Below are 25,734 nucleotides of genomic sequence, written 5' to 3'. Positions count from 1 at the left end.
GGAGAAATATGCAAATGTAGTTATTAATAACAAACAAAAGGCAATCAACATGAGAAAATCAGAACATAGTGTATAACTGACAGTTAACTACAATGGATATCAACAATTACTTTTTAACCACATTGGAGCATTTTCATTTCACTCACAACCATAGATGATACATGCTGGTAACAGAACAAACAATAGACAGGTACAAATACAGACACATGTTTAATTGTCATTGCACTTGTAACTGTCTGGAGTTGTGCCCGTGCGTAAAAGTTTCAGATGGCCAGTGAAGGCAGCATTAGCTCAGTTAACGCTATGCTGACGTGTCGCACCACTCGCTCCGGAAGCTTTTATTTCAATTTGCCTACGCGGTCAACAAGCTGCTACATTCACCACCATTCATTCTACTCTCCGAACCCGGAATGACTTGGACGCGTGTGTATGCATGGCAAAGTGTGTTTCCGGTATAACGTGTGTGTTGATCGGTGCTCAGCCTTTCTCTCTTGGCTTTCAGTAGAACAGTCACTCACTTCAGAGTCCCAGTTCCCTTACCTGGTTACCTGGTTAACGGCGTCAAATCTCAAATCGTGGACATGGCATCTGTTTCGGCACCAGCTCAGACAGCCTCTGCTCCTCTGCAAAGAGGGATTGTCAAGATGGTAAGAGTCTTAACATGAGTATGTGACCCCACTACGTGTGTCTATGGATACAGCTAGTTAGCTTAGTAAGCCCAAGGCTAAATGAGGCTGTACAACATTGCTGTCCATTGTCATACAGCATCTAGTGGAAGTATTTGATTTATACACAGATTGTCTGTTGCATGCATGTGTTGGCATTGTGTCACTAAGTGTCATTATAATTTAACCCTTATGGCCACAGCAGCATGTATGCTAACATTAGCCTAGCTGGTTTGCTACAAAATGTAGCTAACTGGCTAATAAGCTCAAACTACCTGACGGCAGCATATGGTTGCTTTCTAGTCAGATGATTATCTTAACAACTTTATGTAAAACGTAATCTGACAGATTGAACAGTCACAATTAAGTGTTTTCAGACACACTTAAAGTTAAACCACACATGGCTAAGCCGGTTGAATACTATCGTCATGTGTAGTAACTTGTTAGCTGCAACAGATGTTTAGTTTCCCAGCTAGCCAGGATCTACCTGTCGTCTACTTTCTGAAAGTGATAATCTGCGATGACAAACTGTCGTGATCTTCAGTGCCTCTGAATACGAATTTGTTGACATCTGTCAAAAGGAAAATTCATTCAGTGACGTCTTGCTCGCTAAACTCCTGAGCTAACTAGCATGCTAGCGAACACCAGAGGCTTCTCCGTTAGTTTCAGTGGAAGTGCTGTAGTATATGGTTTAATGCCATATTTTCATACGAGCTGTAACATCATTCGGAATGTAGATTTGAGACTCGATAGCTGTCAAGTTACTAAATGTGCTCTGTTCTGCTAACAGAAGGGGTTGTTCTGCCTGAGTGTGGTCATAACCGTCCATGGGAAACTGACACGTAGCTACGTAAAGCCTTCATGTCCTGTAATCTCCTGTTTATCTTGGTGTGCACAATGCCGGTTTGTTATTTGATTCCATATGTTACTTTCTCAGCTTGTATTTTTGGCTGGTCACTCTGTTCTAAAGGTCAAGAAAATTTTCAGTGTAGCTAACAGTTTTTCATGAATGCAGACCCACATTAAATACTGGGGTCCTTAGGTGTTTCCACCAGACATCCAAACAGGATCAGACAGCAGCCACATGAACATGAGGAGTTGGGACTTATTCCCCTAAGCATAATTTACTAATGTGGATCACAGCTGAGTTAGGTTTTAGGCTCTGATGTGCTGTAAATTGAATAGATTTAATATGTCATTGTCACGTGCTTGTTCATTTTTAGAACATTTTAAGTTCTTATGCTGCGATAATTTCCATGATCAGCAAGCCACCGTTGGTCTTGTCAACATGTATGTTGTTATCAGACTTGTGTTGAACATAATTGCACATTTCCCTTGGTGCTTGAAGAAGGGCTGTTTTTAGCACCATGGTAAGCATCAGGGTCTTCCCTTGAGAGGGAACTGTAAGCACTGAAGGTTGCACTCTTGTGGGTTTATTACCAATGGACTGAATGTTTTTGTGAGGAAGTAACACGATATTTTCTTGTTGAACTCATCTTGGTCACCTGGTTTTTATTTTTCCATGATTGGTTTATTATGCACATCATAGGCAAATAATTTAGTTCAAGTCTTTTCGTTTATAATGCTCTTATTTTGCTGTCATATCTCTGACTTGAGAAAAGTGAGCAAGGCCATGCAGTACAGTCCTGGTGGAACTTGGCCCTTTTGTAAACAGAGAATGGGGGGAGTGCCTCTTTGCTTCTTTTTTTCCACATGGCTGGTCAGTGTGCTGCGTTAACCTTTTTGCTTCACCTGCACTTCGAAGAAACGAGTCAGTCCTTGTGGAACAGCGTTGATTTGATGAAAGAGTTTATCTAGCCAGCATCTAAGATCAACAGCCCCTAGTGATGCTCCCTGCAGACACACTGGAGAGTCTGCAGATAAAAAGTGTTTGCTCAGATTCGTGTAAATGCCGTGGTTGTCAAACCAAAGAGTAGGTTATCTTTTTTTGTATTTAGCTACGTTATCAGATAGCGTGATCTCACATCTTGCAGCTGAATGACAGTTACCATGGAAATGTGCTATGTGAAGTTGTTTTCCAGCTCCATAATACATAGTTGCCAGACTCCTACAACACCTTTTTAGACAAAGACTCACTGTGGTCAGTTTTAAAATTTGCACTGCAGACGTAGCTTGGTGAAACTTGAATTGTAATATGTAAATTTCCTTATTTGCCTAGCTGCTTCCTCACACTACACCAGTTTCTTATAAGTCTGAAGTACTGTACACTTAGCAACATGAGACTTGTGGCAGTGCTTATGCAAGTACAAGAGTTACTTGAATGTATGAGTGTAAGCAGTTTTTGGGAGGAAATGAAAAGTAAGAAACTCTCCTTTAGACTTTACACTAGTGCCTGTTAGTCATGTTTGTTGTGTGTCAAATCTTTTTTTGTGCACCATAATCTTAAGGAGTCATGCGAGAACATTTGAGTATCTGCTGAATGGAAAAATGACTAGCAGTTGTAGTTCCTGTCTTGTTCTTGTCTCCTTCAGCTGACAGTGTTTGTTGTCATCCCTGCAGGTTTTGTCAGGCTGTGCCATCATTGTTAGGGGTCAGCCTCGAGGTGGCCCACCCCCGGAGCGTCAGATCAATCTCAGTAACATCCGAGCTGGAGCCATGGCCCGCCGAGCCGCTCAGGGCCAGCCTGACACCAAGGACACCCCTGATGAGGTGAGTTGTTCTAATGCATTGAGTTTGCACTTGTTGATATTTGTGTGTTTGGCAAAGATGAATAAGATCCCACTACTTAGCCCTCCTCTTAGACACCATTGTTTTGCAGTTAAGGAGTGAATCCTGATGTGTACACCTTTGTTTGTGTACAGCTTTGTTTGTTGAGTTTACTTTAGGATTTTCATCACACTTCCACATCCTGATTTCTCAAGCTGTTCAAGATAATTACTGCATAAACTGGGTTTTGACCATGTCTATTTGGATAAGGATGCTGTGGATAAAGTTGCCAAATCTCCACTGAGAACAAAGCGTAAACATAACCGTATTGCAATTTCACTTTCACTTTCATTGTCACAGGCTTTTACAATAAATTGCCATTTCTCACGACCACAGATAAAGATAATTACTGTGTTTTATGCTCTTTATTACAAACCTCCAAAATTGTGTTTCCAGGTCATAAAATTGGACACAATTTGTCAAAATGTCTACAGATATTTGAACAAGATTATGTTATAATCTTGACTGTGTTTATTTTTGTTTTTTTGCTTAGTGGTTAATCATTGCAGTTGTAATTACTCTATATTGTATGTTTTAGTTCTTTGTTACTTTGAGGTGAGTCTATCTGTAGCAGATGGAAAGTTTCTTTTTGTGGAACATTTTTGGGAAAAAAAAGATTAATTTGAACTTACCTGTCATCACACACCTTTGAGTATTTGTGTTCTGACTGTACATCCGTGTCTTACGTGAACAATAATATTTCCACCTGTATTGCAGCCATGGGCCTTTCAAGCCAGAGAGTTCCTGCGTAAGAAGCTAATCGGTAAAGAGGTCTGCTTCACTGTGGAAATCAAGATTGCTTCAGGCAGGGAGTATGGCATGGTCTACCTTGGGAAAGGTAAGGGATTATCTCTTTTTGAAACCAAAATTAATTATCTACATATACCACAGTTTGGGCAGGTACCTCTATTCCATAGATTTGTCTTGCTTGCTTTTCAGCAAATAATAAAACTATAAATCCCACAAGACTATGGTTTAGGCGTTAGGAGTGCATAAAACCTCTTAAGATGCTCAAAAATGGATGTAAATCACAGTCTTCCTTTTAAAGAACACTTACTCCATATATTTCACAACATTTTGTTAAATGAAAACACAACAGCAAAATATTCCGAAATGTATTGATATCGAGTAAATATAGTCATTCACTGACATTTAGCATAAAGGTAGAAAACATACTTAGAGATTGTATTTTATCAGGAGATCACCACTAATTGTATAAATTGTTGTGGTCCGTCATGTTGGCATACCACTTTGATGATACGTGTCATTTTATTGGACGATGCCACGAACAAGGAAATGCAGGATCTTCTCTTGTTTCACATCAGATGCCAATCAGCTTGTACAGATGATTCACGTCTTTGCTTTGTCACATTTTCTCTCTCCTTGAGGCTAGTATTTGAGAGTTTTTCATCTGTTTATCACCACAATAAATGTCAAAACAGCAATAGCTCCATGTAGTCTGTTCAGCAGCATCAGACTGTATGTCTTTTCTAGCTCTTCAGTTTCCCTCTTATTAATTTCTGTGTCTCCTTTTCTGTTTTTATCTTCTTATTCCATCTTTTCCACTAATTGTCAATACTGACCTACCCAGAAAACAAATAGTCATAGCGGAATTAATCTGTAACAATATGTATGACACAGTAATACTAATGTAATGGGATCATTGGTGTGTGTTAATGGAGTAGTTTACTGTGGCTTCAAATGTGACTGGAATTGTCAGTTTTTATAAGAAACAAGAGTTATACTGTACTTTATGGGAAGTAATGTTGTCACCGCAGCATGTTTATAGCAGCAATACAGGCCACTCAGGGATTTACTCAGAGTTGTGGGCTAGATAATACTTTTCATTTAAAAATAGTGCATTACAAAAATAAGATACTTAATTTTTCTTTAACCCATAAAGACCCACACTTCCACTGGTGACCAAAATCCTTCACTGATCTAAACTGTTTAATACCAGTTGATCCACTAATTCTATCAATACATGTAAATAATTGGTGTGAAATGCAGTTTGTCATCTTTTTATGGTCATCAGATATGACCCATTTGGATGTTCAGATGTTCCGTAGTTACCTTCAACAACATTGATTCACCAGTAAAACCCATGGAGATTGATCAATGACAGTGGATGGACACACTTGGTTTATGTTCAGTTAATGATATACTTCATTGAAAAAATCATATTTTCTTCATTTTTCTCTGTTTCTGATATTATGACAGTCAACTTTAAGCTGAGCTTTTATGAACATCTACATTATCAGTCAATTAAATATGGGAAAATATCTGATTTTTATTGAAAAAACACAAAATTCAGAGGATAATATAATTCAATGGCGACAAATCAATAAAGAAAGGTTAAATAGATAGAAAAATTAATTTGGGAACTGCCACAAACATAGCACAGGGTCTTTATGGGTTAAATATGTTGGAACATGCATTAAATATTCTACAGTATTTGTTTCAGGGACAAAGTTTGTACAAATGTAGTGTTCTGTTTGTGAACGGCTCTTGTGTAATTATGTCTACCTGTTTATAGTAATAATAAAATGAAACAGAGTCAGGTATATACTTTTTCTGTTCTCAAGTTTTTTTTAATGTCTCCTTTTCATTCTAGACACAACGGGGGAGAACATTGCTGAGTCTCTGGTCACTGAGGGTCTTGCCACAGTCCGCAGGGAAGGAATCAGAGGGAACAAGTGAGCTATTCTATCTGTATTACACCACTGTTATCTATATTATAAAAGCCAAGTGGTCTCTGTGTGCGTGTGTCCTTGTGTGTGTGTGTCTCTGGAATCACACACAATCTGGAAAGAGCTGACTGCTGCAGTTTGGCATACTCATGTGTTTTTGGTCAAGGAAGACAGTCGCGAAAATGGCAAGTTGATAGGACCAATATTTTTGGAGATATAAGTAATTCTGGAATACAATAGCCTCACAATCATGTTGCTATGCCTAGAATGCTTTGGTGGTGACTGCTGGGCAAATGGGGTACAGCATTCACGACACGATACACAACAGCCTAGAAACTAGAGCTGCACAATATATTGTTTGAGCATCGATATTGCGATGTATGTGTACGCAATAGTCACAATGCAGGTCCTTCAATGTAGGAGGCAAATGAACTCAATGAAAACAAAGATTTGGTGCCTAAAAGAAAAGCGACGTCAGTTATCTGGAATTATTTCAGCTACAAAAAGGATGATACTGAAACACATGTTCTGTGTCGACAGTGCCCTCCACCTGTCACCATAACGAGAGGAAACACAACTAATTGGTTTGACCGTTTATGTCGGCAGCACACAGCTATTATATCCTCCTGAGTATTTTTTCATATCGCAGGGTTAAAAAAAATCACAATGTCAGTTTTTTACAATATCGTGCAGCCCTAATAAAAACTACCCCATCTAGAACCGGTGAATCCCCACGCGTCAGCGCGCTAGTTCGTTATTAACATGTGTAATCTGAGCCCTGATAGAAATGACTCTTGTTTTTTCCAGCTGCATACTAACTGCATATTAAGGTCTTGTCGGCATTAATCACTCACATTAACACATAGCAGAAATAACTGATAATGTGAAAATAGGTCAGCTCTTTACTTTGAATTGTTTTGCTTTTGCAGAAATCGTGTAGTATTTCTCACTGGGATAAGTAATGCCTTTAAAAAAAATGTAGAAAGAGTCACACAACACTGTCAAATGCGTGTGGTTGAAGTCGTTTCGGTTGCAGTTGGAAATCCTACACGGTTTCATTGAGACAGAGCTGTGATGCCCCAGATGGTGGCAGTATTACCCTGTTGCAATGGTGAGGTGTCTCTGAGATGGTTTTCTGCAACACATCCCTTAAGCAGTAATCTCTTTAAATACACTTGCATACCCAGTGCTATATGAAAAAAGGACTGCATACCCCCCCAGTGGTAGTATTTGCACATTACACACATTATAAGCAATTGACTCACGCTGCTACATTTTTATCTTCCAACATGACCAGAGATGATGTGAATATTTTGCCACTAATGACCCATTTCAAGCATTTTGTGCAATGGCCCAGAACAACCACTAATGTAAATGATGCTTTATATGTAAGCGGGCATCATTTGGCCAAAGGGGAGGACCATTGCTCAATGAGGACTTAAGGCTGTAGTTTTTCCTTCACTGCACCAGACCCCAATATCCATTACCCCTTGTGACTGGCTATGTTGATCATACTAACTACGATGTGATGATAATTATAGGGGTGATAATAACTTTGATGGCCTTCAACAATGCAGTTTAACATGTGTTCAGAGGCTCAGTGCTGCTTGTGAAAATGGACAGCAATTTTAACAGCATGCTGGAACTAATGCTCAGCAGTGTAGCACAGCACACTGGGCACAGACACAGAGTTATTTCCCATCCCTCCTCACTTGAATACACAACAAAGAACATCTATACATTATTCAGACTTCATTGAGCCCCCTCTCTCTCTGTTTGATTGGTGATAATAATGAAAAATGTAACAAATATGTTGTAGATATTGCAGTTGTAGGTGTCAGGCAGTTGCACATGTGTTAGTTGTTGAATTGCAAACATCAGTTTCTTTAGTTTGGTGTAGGAGGTGTCACCATTTGGCTTTGACTTGATTAGTTGTAAAAAAGAAAAAATGCTTTCCACAGCACTGAGCTATACAGTAAATAAAACAGATGCTTTCATCTCTTTTCGGTCTTGCATCTCAGGCTGTCACTCAGTTACGCTGGTTTTCTTTAGAAATTCTTAATTCACCATAACTGAGGTGGATAGACCCTGGAAATTGGTCAGACACAGAAACTTGCCTCGAGGAGAAATTAAAACCACAGGCAGGGGCTTTGAGTGATGGTTTTTATAATGTTAGCCCAGCAGAGCAGAGGGGAGACCAGCTATAATATAGTATAAACCCCCCACTGCTCCTTTTTAACCGGCGGCCCCAATGGATTGCTTGGTGAAGGGGTGTGAATATCTGAAGACAGTACTCGCTTGGGCTTCAATTGCTCACGAAGAGTGGAACCCTTCTAGCCTAGTACACTAGGGAAAACAACTTCCTACACCTCCTTTTAAACTATACAAAGACAAGAGGGAGCTCTAAAACCGCTTACTAAGGTTCAACATTTTATATCTATTAAAAGTAGTTTTGGTTGCTCAAGGGTACCACATGAAGATGAACAATGCAGCCTACACTGTGTTCAAATATATGGGAAATGGGAAGTTTTTTTCTTTGGCCCTTGTTCTTCCAGTATTGTTGTTCAGTATTGCACTTTCCTCCTTAACAGTAGCGGTTTAGATATGAAGCAGCGTGTTGGTTGGAAAGACTTGCTGACCCTCAAACAAACCAATCTATTTGGAGATATGGCTAAGTTCACTATCATCTGCCTCCACATATAAAGTTATTTCTGTATCTTAACCAATCTGTGCTTGCTATTGGCATTACAATGTCTGCTCTCCTTGATTACATTGTTAGTTTCTCTCACTCTGTTTTTGTTGCTTTCTTTTCCTGCTTGTGCTTAAATTCTAAGAAGCTTAAACACGATTGACGTCTTAAAGAAAGTTTCACTAATGTTGCTCAGTAAGCAAGAAACTGTTTCTAGTGAATTTGAACTCAATCGGTACAAAGGGGATATAGAACTTGACAGCATTTTGGGCATGAGTCCAAAAGCCCAATTAGGACCACACAGCTGGAGCACTGGCTATGTTTGTGTTTATGTGCGTAGCATTTTAATTGAGATACCCTATTGACTCTCAAAAGCGAATGATCTCTTTCAAGCAACATGTGAAAAATTCAGTTGACGTACTGTTCATTGGGCAGCGTTTTCTTCTTGGAAAAATAAAAGCCTGTTGGGCATTTGAAGTTCTGAATAATTAAAGTTGTACAAGGGCCCTTAAAAAGCATTAGGCGGCACAATGTAGAGAGCCAGCATGGAATTAATTGTGGTGTTTGTAGCCAGCTGCGTGACTGCCTTTGATGGAACTGTCAAACATTGTTATTGTCTCCAAAGAAAATGCTCAGTTACAGTTTTAAGCAGCTATAATCTGGTCATCAACTGCTTGCCACAAAGCAAACAGTTTATCGGAGTTAGGGGTCTGTCTTTCTCCAAAACTTTATTTAAGAAAACAGGCACAGCATTGTCATTGATACCATTCGTAGTGTGTGTGTAGCTAATAAGCGTTTGTACATGTTGGTCACATGTTGTTAGAACTGTCCTGATGTTGTCTTAACTGGACAAGTCTTGCTTTTTAAAAAGAAAAGACAGTTCAGAAGCAATTAGAACATTTTAAGCTTAATATGGCACATGACTCTACAGAATCAAAACACTATCAAAACATTTTCTGCTTGTTATATGTGGTGTAGATCCCTTTCTGTCTGGTGTGTAATTAATTGGACCTTGTTAACATCCTGAGCTAGCAGTAATATTTTTTTTTTTTCCAGTGGAATGCCAGAGGTTCCTCTCTCTTATGTCTTTGATCTTTAAGCTGTTTGCAGCCTAGTTATCAGCATTACATTCGCAAAGTTTCGTATTCTTAAACATTAAATCACAAAATATTAATGACTTTGTGGATTTAATTTGTTTTCTCTTGTACTGTTCACATCACTGAAAATAACCATTCCCTTAGCTATAGGGGAGAAGGCCTGGAGTGAACTTTCAGCGGTATTCTCTAGTCTTTTATTGATATATTGTAACGAACAGCTCAAATTGATTTCACCGAATAATGAGCCATTAAACGTGAAGGCTGTATAATCACATTTTATCCCAGTAATGATCATTATAATGGTGTGAAATGCTTTTTTTTTGGTGTCTCAATCTTCTTTTCTGATCTGTCCGTCCAGTCCCGAGCAGGCCAGACTCTGTGAACACGAAGACCAGGCTAAGGCATCCAAGAAGGGCATGTGGAGTGAGGGCAGCGGCACACACACCATCCGTGACATCAAGTACACCATAGAGAATCCGCGCAACTTTGTCGACTCTTTGCACCAGAAACCTATCAACGGTAATGAGTCTGGGAGGGGCACGCCAGCAGCCACTCTGAAGCAGTCACACAAAACAAGCTTGGCAGGGGAAATCAGACAGTGCATTTAAAAACACATGATTACATAAACCTCAGTTTCCTATAGAAAGCAGTTTTTCAGGCTTGGTGTCAGAAATCCAATACCTTGGCTGAAGATTCAGTATTTTGTTCTAAATATCCACTTCAGGGCATGTAATAGCATGTAGTCTGCCTTCACCGGCTCATTCCTCCAGTCTCTCATCTCTGACCTGCCTGAGGTGTAATGTGCCACTCAATTCATTCTAGCCTCATTTCACTACCCTTTAATTGAATGGGGAAAATGAACAGGCAAAGGCATTTTCATGCTTCTATTTCTTGTTCTTACCACTCATTGGAGACAGAACTGGAGGCAGCAATCCAGCCTAAAAGCTTTAAATGCACATTGGGCTGCTGTGATTTAGAAATGGAATACCAATTTCTCTCATCTGCTTATGCTGCTACTGCTGCGGAAACATTTATAGCTTGCACATCCAAGTACACCTGCATAATCAAAGCATGACAGCGCTAATTTCACTCATCTGAAAACGGTGTGAAATGCACCTAATGTAGGTGACGCACTGTACAATTCTTTAAAGAGCTGCAGATATCAGGACAAAAAAGTTGAAGCTGGTGTGATTTTGGAAAAAATAAAACATAATAGATGAAAAGCTCTCCAAATAAATTGCATTTTTTTTTTTTTCAAAGCTTGTTGCATGGTCAAAATGTAAGTGGCACTTCAACGATCTACTCTATCAAATGCTCCTTTTTTGTGCAGTGAAAATCACAACAACACAGAAAAGAAGTTTCAGAAGAGCAGTTCAGGTTATTATAGTCTTGAACGCACTGAAAATATGATGGCAGATAAGAAAATATTACTGGCAATTCCTCTAGTACTGGAAGTTACTTGTATGAAAAATAGATATTTCCACCACCTTTTTTTCTCAAGAAAATAAAAACCATCCTCCAGCTATTGTTTTAAACATGCAGTGGTAATTGTTGAAGAGAGATTTTAGTTGGAGCAGCACTTTAAATAAAGTGCCGTGTTCACCAAGGAGGCCATGACTTTCTCCTCTCAGAGAAGTATCTCAGAGTCATCCTTTACTGTGACTCATCAGTTTCAACGCTCAGTAAAAGGCCACTTTCTTCTTGGAAGACCCCATGTGTTATTCTATGCAATAATGTCACTAGGGGTGTTGCTACAAATGACAGCAGATGCTATGACATCTTTTCATTTTAGGATGAAGACAAGGCTTTAAAAAATTCAGAATAAATTTAATGACTCTTTGGTTTTGCATAACTAAATCTGGAATGTTTTACTTGTCTTACTTAACTAAATCTTTTTACAGATTAGGAAATGTAGTACATCCAAAGCACCGAATGTTTGATATCTGCACGTTTATCCTGTTTTTTTTGCCACACTGGCCTCTCCCACTCCCCTCTCTTACCTTGTGTTTTCCTTTATTACCACAGCCATCATCGAGCATGTGCGGGACGGCAGTGTGGTTCGTGCCTTGCTCCTTCCTGACTACTACCTGGTTACTGTCATGCTGTCCGGGATCAAGGTAAACACTGCTCACGTGCTGCGCTTATCAGATGTCGTGAGCTGTTGAGCCCATTTATCTTGACATGTTTTATAGCTGAAAGATTTGTTGGACATTTTCCTTAACAGCCACTTCTTTCTTCATTTTACTGTGACAAATGCTATTAATAAAATATTTTATGATGGAGACTCCACCTTCAGCATGAAAAAAAAAAATATATATAAAAAAGAAATTTAAGAGTGAGCGCTCATTTTTGTCACTGCTTTAAGTCTGTGTTTGTACTAGCAATGTCATATCCGCTCCACTAAATTTCCCCATCAATCTCTTTCACCAAGCCTTGCTTTGCCAATGGACCACTCCAGATAACTGATCTTTTTCATCTCCCACTTGAAGATATTGTATCCATTTCAAAGCGTTACTTTTTTTTGTTTAGTTCAAAGGCTTGTCTGCGCGTCGTTCTTGTTTATATTTGTCTGGTACCTTGCAACTCTCAAAAGAATAGAGATACACAAAGGTGACATCGTTTAAGAGGGTTTAACAGTAGTGCACAGCAAAACACAGATAATATCAGAAGAAAGCACTAAGCACAAAAACATCCTGAAGGTAGATGATATTGCAGTAAACTAAATGTTTATTCTCTTGTGGTGGAGATGTAACTATGTAAATTAAGCCTCTAGTGGATCAGAGCATGTGTGACAATCCTGTAGTCAGACAAACCATGCCCTGCTTAGGATGAAAGAAGTGCTCTGAAAGTAACAGTGGTAAATGGAAAACATAAGTAACCCACTGACTAAGAGATGCTGCATCACATTTAGCCCATCAGTCACCTGTATGTTCCCCTAAAGGTGATGCATATCATAAATGTCCAAATTTGAAGTGTGTCTAAATGTTGAATCAGTATTTACTATAAAGAATGATCATGGATTAAACCAAGCAATACATTTAATTATTCTGTACAAACTTTCAGTATATTATTACTGTTTTCGTTAGGGTCTACTACATAGTTGCTCTTTCGCTTGCTAAATAGCCCTGTTAAGCAGTCAATGCTATTGATCCAATTATAAACCTCACTTTCAGAAAACTAGGGAAATAAAAAAAAAAAAAAAATTATCTGTTCATTCTTTTAAAACTTGAACTGTTAAAAACTCACATGAAAAGATTATCAGAGACTTCTCTAAGCAACTAGTTTGTATTTTGTAAATGAAACAAATTTACAATTTGATGCCAGCAACACACAGGTTGGTACAGAGGCATATTTACCACTGCTGTTGTATTGATTTTCCTTTTTTATTACTGTCTTTAATTGTTAAGGAACTGAGGAGACTAATTGCTTCAGTTTTGTTAGTGAAATGTTTTGCCTATTCTTGCTGTTTACAAGACTTTAGGTGCTCAACAGTCAATAATGCCTATTGTCCAATTCTCCCCTTCATGATGCTTCATACATTCTAAGTAGGAGACAGATGTGGACTGCAGGCAGAGCAGTCCAGTACATGAACTATCACTATGAAACCACACAAAATAAGGCCTTGTAATAAGTTATTACACAACATGTTTTTACTGTCTTTCTGTCCTCCTTGTCTGATCATAGAACAAGGATTTGCCATACACTGTTGTCTAAAGTCACACACATTGAACAATGACTTCTATTCTTGGCCTTTTCTCACCTAGATGTCCCTGGACTCCCTGAATCACAATACTATAAATGGTGAAAGTGTTAAATTCTTGGGAAGTTTATGTTGTCTTCTTGAATGGTGACCCACCACCCTTCTTTTCTTCCAAAGAATGAGGATGTTCTTTTTACGCTCATTCATGCTCCCCTCATTTCTTAACATTTAACTTGCTATTTGTGTTTCTAAAATCCCAAAAAACTAATGTTAAGTCCTACTGTGTCTGTCCCAACTTCTTTTGAGTGTGTTGCAGGCTTCAAAATTGTAATTTGGTTTTGATTTCAAAATGGAAATAAGTCAGTGAGTGAAAACACTGAAATTTTTTTCCTGGTACTTTTGCCAGTAAAAATAAAGATTTAAGGGACTTAACAAATTGCAGAGTTTTATTGCATTTATGAAAATGTCCAAACTTTCTGGAAATTGTTGGTAATGTCGCACTGAACGTATATTCAGAGAATCTTAATCCAAGAAAATATGACTGATTCAGTAAAGAAATAATACATGTCAGGTCAGGGCAAGGACATAACACAATTGTTGTCTGACTTGTCTGAAGAGGGCAACACTCTCCATTTACATTTACGTACAGTCAAATTAGATAGGTTGTTTTCTTGGCAAGTGTCATGACGCTATGGCAAAGTTCTCTGATAAATAATTTTTTGCTGATTTTTGTCTGTCTCTAGTGTCCAACATTCAAGCGGGAAGCAGATGGTACAGAGACGCCAGAGCCATTTGCAGCTGAGGCCAAATTCTTCACTGAATCCCGTCTTCTGCAGAGAGATGTTCAAATCATCCTGGAGAGCTGTCCCAACCAGATCATACTGGGTACCATCCTGCATCCGGTAAGGCGCAGCACCCAGCACTTTGTTCTACTGTGATAGAATTTATCTCATCATTTAACTTTTGACTATCTCTCTTTGTGTCTGTCACAGAATGGTAACATTACAGAACTCCTGTTGAAAGAAGGCTTTGCCCGTTGTGTTGACTGGTCCATGGCTGTTTACACACAGGGAGCGGAGAAACTCAGAGCTGCTGAAAGGTAGCACACTGAAGACACATACATCCTTTAGATGATGAGAGGAAACGTCGTGCAATTTCCTATAGAATGCAGTCAGTTGTAAACTATAGCATTTCACAGACATTAAAGAACTCCACAGCAACATTTTAGACCTTCTGTTGCACTTTATTTTATCAAACACTACATACATTTAATACCTTTGGTTTGTGAATGTAAAATAAAAAGAGAACTTTACATATCAACAGGTTAATGCCACCTCTTCTTCAGAAGAACGAACTCTCACTTTTTTGCATTACTGATGTTAATTCTCTACACTAATTGCAGCAATAACAATGTGCTAATTATGTTGGAATTTTCTCACTTTAATGAGCTTCTTCAGCCTTTTCAGCAAAATGGATAATTATGTCACTTGATTAAGCCCTTTATATCCTAGAATATGGCTGATCATAAGGACTGCCACTAATAATGATGTCATCTTATTTTTTGGCTAGATCTGCTAAAGAGCGCAAGGTCCGCATCTGGAAAGACTATGTGGCACCCACAGCCAACTTGGACCAAAAGGACAGACAATTTGTAGCCAAGGTAAGGTCCTTAAGAGGCTTTTATATTCAGGGATCATTTCTGTTAAAGTTGGTGTCCCTGCTTTATCTTCCCTACTTGACAATTTTTTTCTGGCCCTAATTGAATATTTATCAGTTTGAATCATCCTCCTTCCATTTAAAGTTTCCACTTACCTCAAGGGAAATGTGCAGGTATAAAATGTTCAGACACTTCCTTGTGTGAACATGACTTGGCATCACTGCTAAGGTGCTGGCCCTTTCCATTGTTCCCTCCACCTGATGTCTACTGCAACATTTCCAATTTTCCTCTAGCACTGCAGAAAACATAAGGCCATTTTGAGGCTTCTAACAAATTCTATCCTCCTGACACCTTTTATTTTCACATTTGTGCCCCCCCCCCCCAACTAAAAAAAAAAAAAAACAGGAAAAAATAAAAATCCCTTCACCAAAGGTACAAGTAGGAATGCTTAACAGCAACCTTGAAGCACTCCCCAGTCAAATTAGGGCCAAATCGCTGGCGTATGCTTTAGCAGCAGTACAGAACAACTCCCAAAAGCCAAGAACTATAGATATTAGCTTTGAAAGTTATTGGCCAGGGACTCAAGGGAAAAGCAGTGTCCTTAATATTAAGTACAAAGGAGTGCACTCCCTCAGTTGTCAGCAGACATTAGTTCAAATCAAGTGAGATGGACGCCTTGGTACATTTTGGTAAAACCGTCTAACTTGATTGTCTCAGATTATAGGTTCCAGGATGTGCCTTTAACCTGGTAAAGCAACTCTTGGCTAAAAGCATGAGCTTTAAATCTGGTCCCCACTGTGTGAATTTTGATGATGACTTCCACCATACCCCACCATTTAGTTAATATATTTTTCTCTAAAAATGGGAAAAAAAAAAAAGTTTAATTCCTCCAAAGTTTGTCTTTTGTCTGCGTTTGCTCCCTCCAGACCCTGAACTTTTAAAACCCTGAAAAATTCATGGCTAACCTGGGGGTTACATAAAAGGTGTTGCTTAGCAATCTGCTTACAGTACGAATTTGATAAACTGCACTCCCATAAAAAAAAAAAAACACTAAAAAAAACTATGTATATGTATATTTTTTCCTGAGTCAGAGGGAAGCGGATAAAACATTTATATTATCAGTGTGAGCCTCTTTCAGATCTCTCTTGAACCCCCTTCAATAAAACAGGGTTGCATGTGGGCTGTGTGTGTGTGTGTGTGTGTGTGTGTGTGTGTGTGTGCGTGTGTGTGTGTGGGGGGGGGTTAAGGAGCATTTGGTGGTTAGCTCAGGAGGGAGGGTAAAAAAAAAGACTCAGGAAGAGGGCAACAAAAACAGAGGTAGAGGTTTAAAAGAGAAATTGGAAGAAAGTCAGTTTGTGTGAAGAGGTGAAGAAAGGTGAAAACAAATAAAAAAAAATGTGACTTGAAATGAAAAAAAAAAAAAAATCAAGATCCATGGGGCTATGTCTGTCCTCTCTCTGGGACCATTGCAGTGTTTTGCTGCCATGGTACTGCACTGGTGATGCCCCTAGTTAAACCTTGATGCACTTCTTTGATCTCTGCAGGACTCTACTCTGTCCTCCCTTTCTCTTTGCCCAGCAACTGATGCCCCTCACATAAGCCTCAAAAAGAAGGTTTACAGCTGGTGTGTTAGTTTGGGGATTAGAAAGCCATCTGCATCTCCAGAGACCTTATGCAGTTTATTTAGTCAGAATCAAACAATTTTATAGAAAACAAATGGTCTGTAATACCTCGGAAAAATCTTTACAATGTGCTGAAAAGGTAGTGTAGCTGTGAGACCCATGAAAACTTCTGAGACGGACAGTACATTTTGGACAGGTTACCCATACCTGTCAATTTTCCACCCTGCTTGTGACAGTTGTTGGCACCTCATACTGCAATGCCCTGACTCTCACAGGGACACATCTATCCATCAGTCTCATCGTCATACGCATCTTCCCTTCTCCTCGTCCACTCAACTTTTCACATTTTATTATCTGAATGATGGATATAGTGAAGAGGCAGAGTAGACCCAATCCTCACCAGTCAATCCTGTTGACGCATCTTCCTTTTTGGCTGTCTCGTCTCTCTCCTTCCACCTCTACTGGGACTGAAGAAGCGGATGTAGGCCACGTCCCAATAGTTTTCCTCTCCCCTCCTGTCCTCCCTACTCCCCTCCTCTCTCCTGGGTAGCCATCGACCTGTGTGGTGATGGATGAAAGGTGACATGTTGTTAAACCCCTTTACCAACCTTACATCACTAGCTTGTCACAGACGGTGCCAATGTTGCTTTCTGTTCACAACATCCATGAAAATTTGGGAGTTGGAGCTGGATTTTCCAATGCGGAACCAACATGTGAATATTAACAGTTCAAAAGGAACTCTTCAGGTGTAGATTTTTTTAAACCAAGGCAAATGACATTTTCCTGCCATGTAGCTGATTTTAAAAATGTTATATGGACTTAACCTTTTGGTAAATCGGTGGTAAAATATGCATCTATTATTTTTTTTTTTTTAAAAATAGGATTAAACACTTGCTCCTCATTACACTGGCATATAGGAGCAATTGAAGGACTTGTTAGAAAGGGACTAATAATGGCATACTAAAAGCATACTTATGATTATTTTTGCTTATCCTCTTTGTGAAATATAATGGTTAGAGGACCAGACAGATTGTTTAGAAAGTTGAAAAATGTCTTCAGGGCAAAGATGTTGAGAAAAAGGTACATTGGTTCACTCTCCAATTAAAACCGGTCAAGTGGAAAAGTGAGCAGGTTAAAGGTCTTAAGGTTATTGGTACCTGTCACAGGATAATATCGTGCTGAAGCGTTATATACTCTTCCTCTACCTGTTTTTCAACTGCACTCTGCTGCTGCTGCCCATCACTTAGTGTTTATCATCATCAACATCAGAAACGGCAGTAGTTTATGTCAAACCATATAATTTGGGTGACAAATTATCATGGCTGGCAGCTAAACTGAAACTCTGCCATAGGCGTGGCTTTTAGGAAGATGATCTGACATGAGTAATGAGTAAGTCCTGCCTAAGCCTGTGCTTGGCGCAGTGGTTCAAAGCAACTAAATGGATTCGAATGACAACCAACACATTCCTTGACAGTAGCCAGGATACTCTTGCTCTATGACTGATCTTGGCCACTGCAGATGTCATGTCAGCCACGAGCAGAGGGTGGCAGTAGATCCCCACCTCTTGAGCATCAGATTAGAGCAGTGAGTCATGCAGCCCGCCTATTTGTGTTCTCTGCCTGCTTGTTCGACCCTCACACAAGCTACTTTGCAAAGACTTTTTGCTCTATTTTTCTATCTGTTCTCCATCTTCTCCTCTGTCTCTGTTCTTGTGATATTTGCAGTGAGATTACACTCTGTCTCCCTGGCTCTCTCCATCTTTCTGTTCCTCTGTCTTGGGTGTGTGTTGATCTGTCCTCCTCGCCTCTCTTGTCTCGCCTCCTCCGGCTGATAATTAGCCATTAAACGCTGAGCCATTTTCTTCTGCTCCTGCCACATTCTCTCTCTTGCACTTTATTTACTTGGGCAGAACACAAAATGACCTTGTTACAGCGTGAATTTGTGTAGGCTGCTTTGTGTGCATTTCTTTGTGTGCATGCATGTACCCCCTAGCACTTAATCATTATACCTCTCCCCTTTTTCTGTCTCTTTCCCTCTTTCTCCCTGTGTCTCTATATCTCTCCCACTCAGCTCAGTGATTAGTATATGATGTATTTTGGCTGCTGTTGTGGGCAGCCTATTTAGCATGTGGGCTGGTCTAATTTCTGTTCTCTGGTGGCAAATGCAGTGGCAGTCTGATTTGTTTCATGGTGTAATGAATCTCTTAAAGAGCCTAATCCACCTGGATTTGCATGGACCAAACATGCTACCACTATGGTTCAACTTCAAATGAATAACAAAGGAGGGTTTTTGGATGTTTTTGTTTTTCCACCACACAGTCAGCTACACAAACGCCCACACTGTCCAAATTGAGCATGATACATGGCTCAGACCTGCATCTCTTGCTTTTAGGACTTCAGCTTGAGAGCAGCCTACATATGAACCACAGTTTGAGTGATGCCGAAGCCATTTAATGCACATGTGGGAGGCAACATGTGTAGGGCGATTGATTTTTCAGTCTCTAGCAAGCGGCCTACTTAAAGGCTCTCGGTTTGGATGCCTCCTCCATCTCAGTCACATTATACCCCCAATCTGTCTTCATACTTCAGAGTGTACAGGCACATAAAGGGGCTGGGTTGAGTTGCAAATGTTTATTCCACACTTCAGTGTTACTCATTAATTTCGCCGATGAGTTTATATACCTCAGAGTTAAAATTTTAGTTTCACAGTTCCTGTTGACAGTCCTCTTTTTCTGAAGTATTTCTATTGTAAAACAAAGCTGTGTGTTTCTACCTTTAGAGCTGGCTTTGGAAGTTTAATTTAACAGCTGTAGCATTGAACATCCATATATTATATTTACTCCTGATACTGACTGTGGCGCATACCTTTGGCGCATGGAGAAAGAATATTCTAAATGCCAAATATAAATTAGTTTGCATCTTTAGTTACACTTTAAAGGTCTCAAAACAAAATGCTGCCAGCCAGTTGTCGGACAGAGGGCTGCGTAAAACTCTACTAGTCTATCTTTAACAGGATGTTTGTGTTTTAAAGCTCCTTCTCTTGCACTCTGTCTTCCCCCTTCCTCCCTCCCTCCCGGTGCCAATCCCCCAGATAGCAAAACGTCCTCGCTCTGTCCTCCAAACCTTTGCTGGCCTGCTGGGATGACTTGGCTTGCTTACTTACTCAGTCACTCAAGGATCACTCTTTCTTACCTCACCCGTGGTACTTTCTACTCGTGACAGCACACAATCCGCACTGTCACTCTGCTTCCACCTTTGAATAGATCTCTTCCTCTCCATTTATCCTTTACCTGCTCCTTCACTTCCCATCTTTTTATCAGTCCCTGTCACCAAATTGCAATGCCACTCCTTATGTGCCAACTGGCTTTCATAAAGCAGGGATATGACTTTTTTTCATCCAGTTACAGTGATGTGAAATTTTGGATTTTTTTTTATGTAACATGTTCAAGTTTACCATGTGTTTATTGCTGCCTGTTAAATAAAAAACCTTCTTGATTTTTAACCCGCTCCATGTCCTTCTTTTTTCCACTGTAGGTAATGCAGGTTGTCAATGCTGATGCCATGGTGGTCAAGCTCAACTCGGGAGAATACAAGACCATTCACCTGTCCAGCATTCGACCCCCGAGGATTGAAGGAGAGGTACAAAGAAAGCTGTTTGCTTGTTTGCTTGTGATCAGTGTGTGCCAGACTGTGGCCATATGTGGGAGAGCTTCTGATCTTGAATGGTCAGCTGGTTGATTAGAAACTCCAAGGCGCTCCATGTCACGCTGCCTCTGAAGCTGTGACAGATTATTTATGTATTTCACCTTTTTCACACTGTCTAAGAAAAGCTGTTAACACAACCCAACAGGGTGGCCATTTCTTCCTTTCTCTCTGCTTTGTTTAGCATCTCTTTTGCACCCGCACATACTAGAGGGAATTATTTTTGACCACTTGGTGGCGCCCCTGCAGTTGGGGCACATGCAGACACAGTGAGAAGCTTGCACACACCCAGTGGTTGCAGCACTGCAGAGAGTGAGGAAGATCGATTTTTTTTTTTTTTTTTTTTTTCTACCCCTCCTCCCTCCACACTCTTTCTCAGAATCACTTCAACACTTTAAAAGCACATGCATACACATAGCCACACTTACACAAACATATATAGTCTTAACATGTTAATATCTTCTATCTATCCACATCATATAGACATACGTTTGCAGCAACACCTGTATGGATGCAATGTCAAGATGAAAACAGCAACCTTTTTTTTTTTTTAACCACTTTAACACAATCATTTAGCTTGGATTTAAGCACTGAATAGTAAGTGTGACACAGATGACACAGTTTAGGTATATAGAACTCCAGCATAAATCGATCACTCCATCAACAGGAGATAAATTAGTCATAAATTTTGGTTTATCAAAATCCAGATTTTGTTTTATTTTTCGTATGACAGCTGGAGCCTTTTTTGTTGCCAGAGGAAGATGTGTTTAGAGCACTTTCAGCATTTTGTCTAACTAACTATTCCACAACTGTTCCACAAAACAACACACTGTTTAAAATTATTTATAAGCAAGTCATGTTTCGAATTCTCTGTTATAGGGAGGTATGGAGACAGATGGAGATTTGGATTTCTCTTGTCAAAATGTCTCAAATAACCCTTTATTTTTTTCCTGTTCTGATTGCTTTAGTTTTATTGACTGCCTCTCTTCTCATCCTCTTTCATTTTATAGTTTACTCATTCCTTGCTTTTCCACTTTATCTGTCTTGTTTAGTTTTTATTCCCCACACTCTCCTCCCCAACCCCCACCTTCTTTGCCGTCTTTCCCCTGGTGTCGTTAGTGCCTTGCATCATTAAGAGACTGCTTTGTATCTCTCCCTGCGTCTCTCCTTCTTCTGTTCTCTCCTCTTCCCCCTTCTCCTCCGCAGTCACTTTCCCTCACTTTTCGTTCTGTCCCTCAGGGTGCGCAGGCTCTGGTCAGATTGTTGACCTGCACTGTTGCCCTTCATGTGTGTTTATTCTCCTTAGCTCTCTGTGGTAGTAACAAGCTTGTGGGCAAAAAACATCTCTTCATTTTGTCTCTCTGCCCTTTCTCTTGTTGTTGCATTGCAAGATTTTGGCTCCCAACTCTTTTAAGATCCATTCCCTTCCTTTTATATTAGACTTTCTGACCCGTGCTATACTTTTTCTGCTACCTAGTCTCCTTTACATTCTTTTTAATTTTTCAGCTCATACAGTTTTTCCATCTCTTCTGTTTCCTAGCACCCATCTGTATTGTGTTGCTCTGTCTTTTGTTACACCAGATGCTTCAACAGTATGCGTTTTGTGCTTCATTACACAGTCATATGTTACAGGGAGCCTCGGAGAGTGAGCCCAGATGTGAATGTTTGTGTGTTAGTGTGATATTGCCACAGTACTATATTGCTATTTGGTAGTACTTTACAGATGTTGACAACATGACAGTGGTATGGTAATAGGTACATAATAAAGCAGTAGTTATCAGGTAATATTTCCTGATCACTGCTTTATTATCATGTATTTACCAAAGAAATAACCAGGTAAATCTCTTTAATGCTAGTCTTCAATTTATATTAAGTTTGTAAGAGGTCAAAAAAAAAGGTAAATAATGAGGAAACACTACAGCTGGATGACATGACCAAAAATTTACCCCCCCCCCCCACTGGTCTCCTTCACTGTACTGAAAATGTAACAAACTTAAGACCCCTGTACTGAAAACGTACCAAACCAAATTTTTCTGTAACGTTACGCCCCTAATATATGCACTTTAAATTGTGTGCGTGCTTGTGTCTAGTTTTTCATAGAAACCTCTTCAGTATTTATGAGAACCAGTGAGTAGACTGGTTCCCATAAATACAGACTTGCCCTAAACAAATCATTTTCATTTGTTTGTTATTTCGAACATTTACAGAATACATGCACATTCAAAATTCTAAAATCATTCATCTGCACTCAAAAATGAGTGGGAAGAAGAAAAACTTATTTAATCCTACCCACCAAATAAAGTAATGGAGCATTATTTTTGTTTTGTTATATATTATCGAAATCATTGTTACTTAAAGTCATTGGTCATTTGTCCTCTCGATGCAATATTGGCATTATGCACAAGATGAGGACTTGTTTATTGAGTTTATTTTTTACCTCACAGACAAAACCTGCATGTAGATAATTTGTTTAAATATATTTTACATGTAGTTTCTTATTGTACATCGAAGATTATGTATTTAATAGCTGGTGCCTACTATAGACACTTTTGAATTGCCAATGAATGCTCTCTGCGTGGGCATTTGTACATAAGAATCTGTTAAAACACTTTTCTGTTTGATAAGGTTTGTGATTCTTGTGGTGGTGTTTGTTAGCTAGTTATATCTGTTTGTGAGCTGAAGTATGCCTGCCTGTCTGTAATGCTTTTGGCTCAGCTTTGAGTGTTGTCGCTATGGCAGCAATGCAGAACTGTGGTTTACTGATGCTGGGATGAGCCCTTGGACTGCTGGTAAAAATAAAGGCAAATGACAGAAGACTTATTGTCTCTGATATGTCAGCTTATGTTGTTATTGATAGATGCATCAATACATCATTTAGGAATTTTACACCCAATCATCACGTCCAGGCCTCACCAAAAGTGCATCTGCTCCATTTAGTCACCAAATTAGGCAAAAGAACAGTTCATGTAGGCAAGTGAGTTTAATTTCATGCCCTGTCTACACAGCTTTATAAATGCAGATATTGTGGTCCTCTGTATTTTATTGTATAGGGCAGAGGTTGAGTTGGACTTCCTCAGTTGTAGACATTCCATCATAATCTTTCATTACCTTTTAATTTAATGTAAAGAAGTATATTTAATAGCAGTTAAAAAGCACAATACCAGATGCATTATATATTGCTGCAATTTAGAAAAATATGAATAGTAGAATTTTACAGAAGTACACAACTGCCGACTGTCATTATGTTTTGCATCTTTGCCTTGAACAGATGGCCTCTCACAGCCATGTTAATTTTGTTCTGAGCACTGTGTGCTCTTTCGCCACACTGGAGAATGGAATTCCCAGCATTACTTCATCCAGAGTTTTAAAGTCTGGGAGCATTTCTCCTGGAGAAGCAATCAGAAATTGGCAAAACTCTCTCAATATGGGATTGTCTTTACATCTTAAATATGCTGTCTGGCCAGAGATGCATTATTGACAGTATTGCATGTGAATTATTTAGGTTAAATCACCCTCAGCATTCTTATCTGTTAAACTGATGAATGGCCTTCAGGTTTTTCTGTCATTATTTTACAAAATGCGTACTTCATGTAAACATCCTTTAAATTATTACATTATAGTTGCTCAAACTATCTTGGATTTATAGAGCAGAACCCTTTAAATATTGATGGTTTGTTGCAAGAATATTTTGTGAAGAAACAACTCTTGGCATGCATTAGCTAACAGCTGTGGGTAGTGTGTTTTTCCCCCTCATGTTGTCTTAAGAAAATCTCACCACACATTTAAGAAACATATTTGTTTATGTCGAAAGGTTAAAAGCCTGATAAAAGATGATTTGGGGGCTTTTGTAAGCAACGGGTGGTTCTTACCTTTTGGTCAAGTGATCGGGAGGTCAGAGCAGGTATCTCTTAGCCAGAGGCTGTACACACACTGACATCATGTTGGCTAACACTGTCACGAGTGAGCTGGCTTCTTGCTTACAGTGCAGTAGACAGACACAAAGACATCGTCACGGTTTGCAGCACAGCTTACACATAAAGACACACACATACAGAGAGACATGCTTGGTTAAGCTGCATTAGCCTATGTCAGGAGACATCTTGAAAATTGGCGTCAGCTTGTGCACAATCACAGATTACACACTTGTACTGTATGTGTGTATATATAGCAACACACCAGATGTATTCGTGTTAGCATTGCTGATTATCTGTGAACCTTCCTGAAATTCTCCATATAACACAAACTCAGAAATGTGGTATTCCAACAAATGTGTTGTTTGCATATGTGAGTGCATGGCTTTCTCTAGAAGCCTGTAGAGATTTTCTTGTGCCAGTTGTCATTATTATCTCTGTCTGTCTGGATGTGTTTTTTTTTTTTTTTTGCACTCTTTGACCATGCATTCTGCAAGCAAAGCCATCTATGTTTGTGTGTGGGTGTGTCTGGGTGTGTGTGTACCGTTTAAAGGGGTACCAAGGCCAGATGCGATGTACCAGTGCACTGATGAACTGTGACAGTTCCTTCTAAGCCCCTCCCCTCCATCTCCCTTTCTCCTCTGGTTCCTTTCAGTCTCCTACCACCCACTCTCTTCTCCTTATGACTGTACTAATTGTGTTCAGACTGACAGATCGGTGGACCTTTGGTGTCTGGCTACAGCAAATGATGGGACACGATTTCCCTCACTTGCACTCCCTAGCCCCCCCCCCCCCCACCCTATTTTGGTTCCACTCCTCCACAGTGTTACTGGTGTAGCATGTCCTCACTTGTGATTTATTTTGATCATAGCTTTCTCGCCTCTGTTTTTGTTCTTCTTCCTTTTCTTTGCTCTCATTCTCCATTTTCTCTCATATGCTGCAGGACAAGCCTAGTGTAAACACAAAGTGGGAGAAATGTCGATGTTCCTCTGTGACTCAGTCGTACACCCACTCGTACTGTGTGTTTGGATGTGTTCATGTGAATCTGCATTGACCATACACATGCATTCAGTCTTGAATGTTGTGTGTCTGCGTGTGTACCTTACATTGTAATGCATCTTTGTGCTTATGAGGTTAAGTAGGGTTAAGGACCGCACTGATGGAGCGCGAGGAGAAGTCAACTTACAGTCTTTATATAAGGCAACAAACACAATGGCTCATTCCCTCAATACTTCATGCAGCCCTGACTAACCCCTCCATCGTCCACTTCTATAT

General features: G+C 39.6%; 1 protein-coding gene across 1 annotated transcript in view; it reads left to right on the top strand.

Annotated features, from left to right (window-relative positions):
- Positions 1-445: 445 nt before the first annotated feature.
- Positions 446-25,734, top strand: part of snd1 (staphylococcal nuclease and tudor domain containing 1) — a 180,898-nt gene continuing 155,609 nt past the window's right edge. Inside the window, exons 1-10 of the mRNA XM_030150986.1 lie at positions 446-647; positions 3,186-3,335; positions 4,110-4,230; positions 6,007-6,088; positions 10,227-10,387; positions 11,894-11,985; positions 14,312-14,470; positions 14,561-14,667; positions 15,138-15,228; positions 20,381-20,485. Of these exons, the coding sequence (XP_030006846.1) occupies positions 582-647; positions 3,186-3,335; positions 4,110-4,230; positions 6,007-6,088; positions 10,227-10,387; positions 11,894-11,985; positions 14,312-14,470; positions 14,561-14,667; positions 15,138-15,228; positions 20,381-20,485 (1,134 nt within the window). The 5' untranslated portion in view covers positions 446-581. The remainder of the gene's footprint in view (positions 648-3,185; positions 3,336-4,109; positions 4,231-6,006; positions 6,089-10,226; positions 10,388-11,893; positions 11,986-14,311; positions 14,471-14,560; positions 14,668-15,137; positions 15,229-20,380; positions 20,486-25,734) is intronic.

The sequence above is a fragment of the Sphaeramia orbicularis genome, chromosome 12, assembly GCF_902148855.1.
Source record: "Sphaeramia orbicularis chromosome 12, fSphaOr1.1, whole genome shotgun sequence".
NCBI classification, from domain to species: domain Eukaryota; kingdom Metazoa; phylum Chordata; class Actinopteri; order Kurtiformes; family Apogonidae; genus Sphaeramia; species Sphaeramia orbicularis.
This window is presented reverse-complemented; position numbering and strand designations above follow the sequence as displayed.